A 9707-nucleotide genomic window follows, 5' to 3' on the forward strand; every position below is an offset into this window, starting at 1 on the left:
AGCCATGGCCGGGCTCCAGGGGGGGCAGGGAATGTGGGCTTTGGGATCCCGGGGCTTCTCCAGCAGAAGGAAAAGCGGCCGAAGAAAGCAGCCTCCCTCTCTGTCCGAATGCCGGAGACCGACTGCCCCACACACTCAAGTGAAACAAAGTAGCCAGCTCTTCTGTTTTTCTTAAATACCCAGCCATTTGTTCCCTTAGCAACATGTATGGGGGAAATTCCTTTAACAGAAAAAAAGCCCCCCAGGAGAGCTCCTAAAACCCCAACAACTGTATTAATTCTGTTTATTGGACCTTGATATTGGGTACATGTTTTGCTTATTATGTGCTTCCTGGTGAATGTAAGAATACGTTCCAGATACAACTAGAAGGCCACAGACTTAGCAGGCTGTGTAGCCCCCTGCTTTGGAGATGAAGCCATTACTGATGCTCCAAAACTCTGAACAAATGAAACCTCTTTTTCTGCATCATTTGCTAAATACAGGTAGTATTTAATCTTTGACCAGTTTTCCTGCAAGAGCTGCCTTATGTAATTTTTAATGCCTTATTACTATTATAACTGTAATCACTGGGGGACAGGGACTGCTTTTTATCTTGTGCTTCTAATGCACAGTACAACTCTGAGCCAAATATTAATAACTTTGTGCATTTTCTTCCTACGATAGAAAAGAATATTTTTTTTCTCCAGAAGAAAAAACAAAATCTATCAAAATAATATTTTGTTTGAATTCTTAAAACATGGTTAAACAGCAGAGTAAAGGAGTATATTGAAAATAAAGGAACAAGTGGGAAATATATCCAAACTAGACCATGGAAGAGAGCATAATCTCTGGAAAGTTAAATTTTAAAATTGCAAGACAAATATTTTTGAGGAGCAAACTGGCAAAGGCATAAAAAGAACAGTGAACATGTCACCCTTCATACAGACCCTGCCAGACTTTGTGGTTGCTAAATGGTCCACGTGTGAAAGAACAGTCAAGAAACATAAGGCTGTATCGCTGAAACTTAGTTACTTGCTTTAGTGTTCTGTGTGGAGGAGCTTTAGGGTGCTTCTTATCCAAGTCTTTCTTAAAATGGAATATACTTTAATCTATTGCTTCAAATATATTTGATGCTAGAGGAAATTAGCCTTAATACAAAGGTTTAAAAACTCTAGAGAACTGAAGAATGAAAAATGAATGTTTTCAAGCAGAAAACGAAGTAGGTGAAATATGATACACTGGGAAGAGCCTATGAGCTTTCTGTAAGGTAATATATTTTGTACAATTGGGCTTCTCACAAGAGGTCCACAAATAGGCAAGGTGGAGTGAGGCAGAAGGAGTATGCTTGGCTTGTTCAAAAGATGTTTGTAGACACCTTCATCAAAGACACTAAACATCTTGAAAGCTCTTTAGTATCTGGTGATTTCATGATTGATGTGAAAAAATGTGTGAATACTGTGATGGGGTTTCCTGTTGATAGGGTTTTAAGAATAGTCATGTAAAGTGTAGTCACTGAAGTTTTTAAGAAAAATGAATACCAAGTGACCGAGCAGTAAATGGCAGATAAATTCCAGTGTACATTGGTACAGGTGTACGTCAGGAGTAATGCCTGTGGGACACAGTATATAAACAATGAGGTATTTTGAATTACCTAGTAACACTGGGGAGGGTGGTCTTGGAGGAGGGCCAGTTGGTGGAGGATGGACCAAACAGTGGGGGTGACAGTGTATCAAATGGGGGGATTACAGCCTTCCCTGCAGAAAGTCCCTAAGCTTGTGAGGGTGGGTTTGGCTGGGATTCCTGCCTGTGCCTCGTGCCTGTGTCTTCATGAGAAGGGAAGTTGCCTGTAGCTGGGAAGAGTCTTTTGTTCTGAGTGGTATTAATGATCTTTCAGAAGCTGGTTTTCTGTGGAGGTTTTCTATGCAATACATGTGAGTGAAACTTTTTTTAAAACCAGTAATTAAGGGTTTGTGATAGAAGTATTTCCTAGATATATTATTTATTTTTAGAGAGAAACTCTATTGGTGATGTTAGAATTATTGATGATAATTTTAAATAATTTAAAAAACATGATCTCTCTACAAAATTTGGCGTATGTGAAAAGATTGACTATTAAAAATGCCTTTAGCCATTGTTTGCACTGTGAAGTCTCAAATGTATTTGAAAGGTAACTTTCTGCAGAATATATGCAACAAGGAAAACTTTGTCAAGCCTGTCTCTTGTAAAATCTACAGGTTTACTCTGTATTTTGTGTTTTTTTTCTTGTGCAGATTAGGCATCCAATTTCATAAATATGTGACCATAGCGTAGACTTGCAGAGATTTTCAATTATCTGGTATAGCTAGGAGTAATTTTGAGAATGAAAATTTAATTATATAGAGAGCGTTCTCTTTTCTTTCTTATTCAGTATTTTCTGTTTTAATCAGATATAAATGTAATCCTCCATACCAAAATGAATTCTTTCTTATTGGTTTACATTCAAAGGGACTTTATAAGTTGTCCTTTAAAATCCTAGGGTGGTTTTAATCAAGATTAAACAACTTTCTTTTTTCCAGAAGCCAGAACTTTTTTTTTGTTTTTTGAAGATTATGATGGTGTTACTATTTGTAGTTTGTCACAAAACATCTGCAGTAATGCTGTTTCTGGAACATACATTGTCTGTTGCTTCTGAGTAGAAAAGCTTGTGATTTGTCCTATAGATAATCAGATTATCTTGTAATGTGTAGTGGTATAAAGTCAAGTCAGACTTCTTCGGTCCTGTTTTTGCTTTAGGAAGTTCTTCGGTCCTGTTTTTGCTTTAGGAAGTTCTTCGGTCCTGTTTTGCTTTTTTTTTTTTTTTACTGTGTTGATGTTTCAAATAAGGAAAATGGTGTTTCTGATAGAGTTAAAATATCATGGCTTTTACTGTAAGTGGGCCAGTTTTTAATGAAGTTCCAAGGTAAGTGGAGCTAGTGTATTGAACACCATCCAATATTTCCATTTTTCATCCTTGATTTCCCACCCCCCGACCCCCCACCGATTTCCTGCATATAAATTTGCACACATGACCTAATATACTTTTTCTCCCTCTGTCTCTCACCTTCAGGAATGCAATCGCAGTATTGTATTTGCTTGTTTTTCATCCTTGTCAAAATGTCCACATCTTTATCTCCTCTCTGTACTGTTATGTATGTCCTAGTTGTCCAGAACTGGTCTCTGCAAAGGAAAGCAATCCATGCATGTCACTTCTGTGCTTGGCTCTATTGGTTTCAAGTTCAAATCAAGAGCATTGCTTGGCTCTACTGCAAATCTACGTGTTCTCTTTAAATTTTGAACTGTGTTTGATGAAGCAGTATCTTACTGAAATCCTATTCTTACATGTCTGTTAGATGGATATCTTGTTTTTCCTTCAAATATCCCTATAGTGTACAGAAGTTAGCTTCTCATTCTTGCATCAATTGGACAGGATTGGAACACTGTGTAAAATGCTGGCATCTCTGACTGCATTTTTGCTTGTTTTGTGAATGCCTGTTCAGTCAAGACAAGGAAAAAGGGAGATCCCTTCCCTACTTTGCCACATCCCAGGCAACAGCTTTTGGCACCCTGCTGGTGGTGTGTCCCATTTGTCTCCCTGTGCAGCCCTGAGACAGCCTTCTGCCTAGCCCTGGTTCCTTGAGCTTGGCTGTTATGCCTGTTTTGACTACCCTTAGCCTAAAGCTGTACAGTCTGCTCTAAGTTTGGCTCATTTCATGATGATGCAGACTATTTCTTGAGCTTTTCTTCTTTGACCAACAGAAGAATTACTGTTAACAACGTGCAAAAGTACAGTGATATCAAAGAACTGAAGTTTTGACTCTTGAAAAGGGGCACAGTGCTCTGAACCCCTCTAGGCCTCTGGGATGTGCACATTAAGGGAATTTTCACTGGATTACTGTAAAAGATTGACTGGCTTTGTAAAGTATTTTGAACTAGGGCTTGAGTGACTGCAGTGTATACAAACTAGAATTTTAAGAGCAGGTATTAATTCCTCTTATAATACCCTAAATTTGTCTTCCCATATACACTATTTGCTTCTGTTTTTCTTTTTAAAAGCTTTTTTTGCCTCTGGAGGCTTTCAAAGTGATGCTCTTTCTTCCCTAGGTTCCATATGCCAAAATAGTTAGCTTGGTCTGGATTTTTTTGTGTGCACATGATGGAGGATGCAGCTGCATGCTTTATTAATGTGCTCCTCAGTGTTCTCAAACAAGTAAGATAAATAAGTAAAATAAAATGGTCTCAGTTACTCCAAGTAAAAGCCCTTCCTCCTTGCCCTGTAGAGCCATCTGTGTCCTGGATTTTGATTTACACAATGATGTTCTTAAGCAAAGACCAGGGCAGTGATTGTCCCCCTGTACTTGGCACTGTTGAGGCTGCACCTCAAGTCCTGTGTCCATTTCCGGACCCCTCACTACAACAAAGACATTGAGGGGCTGGAGCATGTCCAGGGAAGGGCAACACAACTGGGGAAGGGTCTGGAGAGTAAGTCAGTGAGGAGCAGCTGCATCTCTTTAGCCTGGAGGAAAGGGAGCTCAGGGGAGACCTTACCACTCTCTGAAACTACCTGAAAGGACGTGTAGCCAGGTGGGGGTCAGACTTGCAGGCAACCAGTGACAGGAGTAGAGGAAATGGCTTCAAGTTGTCAAGGGAGGTTCAGGTTAGCTATTAGGAAGAATTTCCTCACTGAAAGGGTTGTCAGACGTTGGAACAGGCTCCCTTGTGAAGTAGTGGAGTCATCACCTCTGGATGGGTTCAAGAAATGACTGCTTTAGTTAACGGGGTAGTGTTCAGTCAAAGACTGGACTCAATGATCTTGGAGTTTTTTCCAACCTGAACAATTTTATGATTCAATGAAAAGGGTATACCTTTGAGTGTATGGATAAAGTTGAAATAGTGCAACAGATTTAACAGTATGAAAGAAATTAGTTTTCATACATACACATAGCATTGTGTTTAAGTGTACGATTAAATAAATTCAAGCATTAGACAAAATCACAGATCAGGCACATCAGGTTGTGTGGATTAGGTATAAACTTCCCTGATTTAGGCAGGTCAACACTCACCTCTTAGCTTTAAAGACCTATGATGTCACCTCCCTCTCATGGGTCAGACAGTTGCCTGCTCCACCTGTAACCTGCCAAACCACTCCAAGGCAAAGGTGATGGTGCAGAAGTGCTGTGGGGTTGGGTGTGCTGCTCGGGGTGTCTTTTACTTTCCTTGCACTAGCAGTGCACAGGGTGGCCCTCCTATACCTCTCTGCCTTGCCCAGTGAGTGAACAGTCCAGTCAGTGTGCAGTCGTTCACCTTTCCAGGGCAGGCAGGAAGGTGAGGGATCTGCTTTGCCTTTGTGCAAACGTAAAACAGAAATCCCCAAACAGGATCTGCTGCTTGTCGGCTTGGGCTGTTTTGGTTAGGCATACTCTGGACTGCATGTACCTACACACACACACAATTTAGTAATTCTGTTCCCAAGGCGAAATATTTCTACTTGAAGCTATTTTGGTACAGTGAGTAGGATGAAAATTTTCTTACGAAGCCTTAAAAAGTAGTCAGAAAACAACCTAGTATTTTCAAATACCACACTTGAGTGTGTGACAGACTTGCTGGGTGAGTAATCTACATGAGTTATCTACAGAATACTCATCACCATGGCATTGGAATACTAAATCATGCGTGGTGTAGATTCATAGACTCTGTAGGGACTCTGATGGTCTGTTCTTTGTTTCTCGGGTGCCCAGCAGCCCTGCAGTGTAGCTGCACATTGCTAGGACGTTATATGGAGTAGGTAATTCTTCCAAGTACATTTCAGAGGGGCAGCCTGAACATGAGCCTTGCTGCAGCAGTGTGGAGGTATTTCTAGCTGTCACAGGCAGCAAGCCAGTCCTCTTGAGACACGGTCTTGCATGTGGCCACTAATGGATTTCTGCACCTGCACAGAGCCTTCCTGATTGTGGCTGCGGGAATCCAACTGTACAGATCCATTGCAGGATAAAAGCACATAGCTATGTGATCCGATAGACCTCCCTCACTCCTGGAGCACATCTGATATGTCAGGTCTACAATGTAATGGCTGGTAAGTCTTTTTTTGCTGTAGAAGTTTAAAAGCAGAGCTGTGATACTTCAGGCTGCAACTACTCACAAAATCCCTTAATTATGTCTTGGTATGGTAATGTCTTAATTCCTTTTAAATAAATTGACTCCCCAGGAAAAGGTGTTATACTGAGAATGAGCTTCATTTACAAATAAGTGAATTTCATAACAGCTTGAATGCCTTATGTTGAGCTGCTTATTTCTGATTTAACGAATAATGGAAGAACTGGAGGACACTTCATGGTGGGTTTTTTGTTTTGTTTTTTAATTGCATAATTTGATAAACCTAGTAGATTTTAATAATTATGAAATCAGAGACAAGCTCCTGTTGCCCAAATCAGTATCCCACATTTTGGAAATAAATGGGTGCAATTCACACTTCCTCAAGCCAGTTGACTAGGGCATATCTATAAAATTATGAAGATCCATTGCAATTGCAAAAAAATGGGTATTTTTGTATGGAAATTAGATTCTGAGCACCAGAAGGCAGTTATCAAAAATACCATTTGCTTGGCTGCTGTAAGCTGGCCCAGTTCCTCTCCTGCGGCTTGGATCTTGAAATGAAAGCAATACAGTTACTTCTCACACTGCTGTGGTTCCAATCAGATATGTAGCTATGCTGATTATCACTACTCAAATGTGCCTGGTTTTGATTGCCCTATTGCCCTAGGAAAATAATGCCCAGTATGTTGGTTATTCTTGTTACTGAATTTGAAGCTGCTGTAACATAGAAGCAATAGCATCCAAATTATCTCCTCTGCTATAATTGTGTAGTAGATGAGAGCCTAGTACTACTTACTGCAAAAGGGAATTTGTTCTGAAATTGACTGTAAAGTGCTATAAAAACATTCCTTTAGTAAAGAGGCAATTTTCTTTTTAAAGGACTGTGTGCAGGCTCATTCCAAATTAGCTACATTAAGATAATCACAATATTCACGAAGTAAAATAAGTGTATGTTTTGTGTACAAATGCTCAAGGGCATCCTTTTGTGTTGAAATGATGGCTGCGGGACTAGTGACTGAAAGAACTCTTTTGTTGTGGGTGGGTTTTTTGGTGTGGTTTTTTTTTTTTGGGTTTTTTTTTTTTAATTTTTACTCTGATGTTATTTATAAAGGAGCAGATCTGCAAAGCTGACTGTGTTCCTTCTTGCTTTCAGTGATGTAGAGCGATAATGTGAAGCTTTTAATTGGCCTGTAAGTTGGGACTCTGCTATGTGTGTGTTAGCTCCTTTTGCTTGCTGAAGCAGTAATAAACTCCCTAAATTGTTCTGCTTGCTCAAGTTCTCACAACTGACTAGAAGAGCCTGCAGCGCCCACAGCCTGCCTGCAGGGACCCCTGAGCCATTCCCCTCTCCTGATCCCATTTATTGGGGAAAGTTTTTTTACATCTTTATAAAGCTTTTCTACTCAAGCAAGCCTGTCGCCCTCGGTTTCTGAGCATTGCATTGAAGTGGCTGTGGTACCCAAAGATGTACTTTGAAAAGTGGTGTATGAAGTAGAAATTATGGTTGTTTTGTCTGTGTAGCATAATAAGATGTTGTTTAGAAGGTGGCAAATAAGGCTTTAAAGGTTAAAAGCAGAGAGATTTGAGGGCTCAGAAATGGTAACTTTACAGAATTAAATGTCTTTGCAGATCAGTATAGGTGGAGTGAAAAAGGGAAGAAATATTCCTTAAAGGGGGTTCAGAGACTGTCAAGTCAAAGCAGCTTTAGCCAAGGATGAGAAAGTGAGGTGATTTTCCAGTATATCATAATTATAAACTTACTGGCTTGTTATTTCTGAATGATGTAATAGTTTCAATTTATAGTTTCAAAATTATTATCAGTGATTTTTTTCTATTGAAAGAAATAGACTGAACACTTTAGAAAGAAATACATGTTGGATTTGCTGATTGTGTAAGTAGAAACAAACTGAGAATTCTTCTGTCCAAGCAGGCAATGAGCAAACTTGGGAAGATCCATTTGAAGTTAAGGTTATAGTTCTTGCACTTAAAAAAATAAAGTCATCTGCACCTTTCTACTTCTCATGGAAAACATAAAGCCAGATAGAGTTGTGAGTAATGCCACAAGATAAGCCAACTTTAGTCATAAAACAAAGGATTTCCAGTACATCATCTACATATCCTTGAATCCTTTTAGACAAAAACATACTGATGTTGTTCTAGTTTGGGTCAGGTCATTGCAAGGATATTCACATGTGCCAAATATTTTCAGATTACTTCTATGTCATGTTGGGGTGTGTGTTAAGTGTTAAGAACTAACCAGAAGTACTTTGTAAAAACATTGTCTTTGCTTTAAGGTAGTTCTGGTGTACTGACATTACTTTCTAAGTTTTTAAACTTCACTTTCACACTTTCCCTGTTTTTTAAGCAGTCAAATATCAGTGCTTATATACACCTAAAGTGTAAGGCAAGACTTGCAGAAAACACTTCAAGTTAAATTTTGCTTGTTTTTCTGATTGCCACATTCCCTTTAGCCAAATTGTTTCAATTGATCTTGCAGAGATGGTGTTAGTATTCTCTTTTAATAGCTCAAACTATTACAGTTACAAGAGAATTATTTATTGAAGAGTGTTTAACTGGGTATAACAAATTAATATTCTTTCAAGTATCCAGCTATATATATTTTGATTAAGATATGACTTGGAAGCTTAAAAATAGAGTCATATGTGTATTTTAGAATCAAATAGAACTTGATTTTATGGAAGTATGATATTGAAATATTGGTGTGCACTTTTTATGTAGGAAATCACATAAATGATCTAGAATTTTGAGGCATAAAATTCAACAGATGGTTTCTAAAAGCTCTGTATGATTTAGGATCAGTTTGGGTTTTAATTTTGTAGCTGAATAATAATCCCTCAGTGAAGTTTGAGTGATGGGGGGGGATCATAAGGAGTGATTCTTAAACTTGGAGTAAGAACAGGTTTTTCACTAGAGGATTTATTTCTAAGTTTAGGCTATTTTTATTGAATATTTTATTATTAAAATAGTACTGAAAGCTGTATATTGACATCTGGGTACTGATTAGTAACTGACATTTTTTCCATCAAATATTTCTGGACTAATTTGGTTCAAAAAGAAAAATAGACCTATTTTTGTAGTCAGCTGAGTACAAAACATGTTTCTGATTCTTGTCAGGGAGCACCTAGATAAAGCTCTATAAAACGTAAGCTGTGAAATCTTTATATTTTAGTGCTGTGTAATTCATTTGTTTGCATTGATTCTCTGTTTTCTTCTATTGGAAATCAGAGAGACTCTTAGTGTAAGGTATACTGGAGAAAATTATGCTTGCACGTCTCTTAAAATTGACAATAGTACCTAATCTAGTCAGCTAATGTAAGGAAACAAGTGCTCTTTTCTACTGTCATTTTAAGTCTGTTCTGTCTTAATACTGATGGGGAAAAAAAATCAGCAGTGGGCTTTTGTGTTGTGTTACAAACGTGCAAAATTATGATAATTCTTAGACTTATAATTAGCACAGTTGCCTCAGATCATTTCGATACTCCTGACTAGGCTGCTGTCCTGCTTAAAATATACTCCAGGACCCCGCTGCAGGTGTATTCCTAGGGTAGTAGGAGAAGAGCATCCACCTCTTGTTTCTGCCCTTCCATCTGTCCTGCAGC

General features: G+C 38.6%; 1 protein-coding gene across 3 annotated transcripts in view; it reads left to right on the forward strand.

Annotated features, from left to right (window-relative positions):
* Nucleotides 1–1846: 1846 nt before the first annotated feature.
* MAP7D2 (MAP7 domain containing 2) overlaps nucleotides 1847–9707 on the forward strand; it is a 62514-nt gene continuing 54653 nt past the window's right edge. Inside the window, exon 1 of one of the 3 annotated variants that reach the window (XM_017728436.1) lies at nucleotides 1847–1910. In XM_017728436.1, coding sequence (XP_017583925.1) covers nucleotides 1862–1910 — 49 coding nt within the window. In that variant the 5' untranslated portion in view covers nucleotides 1847–1861. Of the gene's footprint in view, nucleotides 1911–2889; nucleotides 2918–6045; nucleotides 6068–9707 lie in introns of those variants that run through there. The other 2 variants (XM_017728437.1, XM_017728438.1) reach the window with 2 other exon arrangements.

Source organism: Corvus brachyrhynchos, unplaced genomic scaffold, assembly GCF_000691975.1.
Source record: "Corvus brachyrhynchos isolate BGI_N302 unplaced genomic scaffold, ASM69197v1 scaffold11, whole genome shotgun sequence".
NCBI classification, from domain to species: Eukaryota; Metazoa; Chordata; class Aves; order Passeriformes; family Corvidae; genus Corvus; species Corvus brachyrhynchos.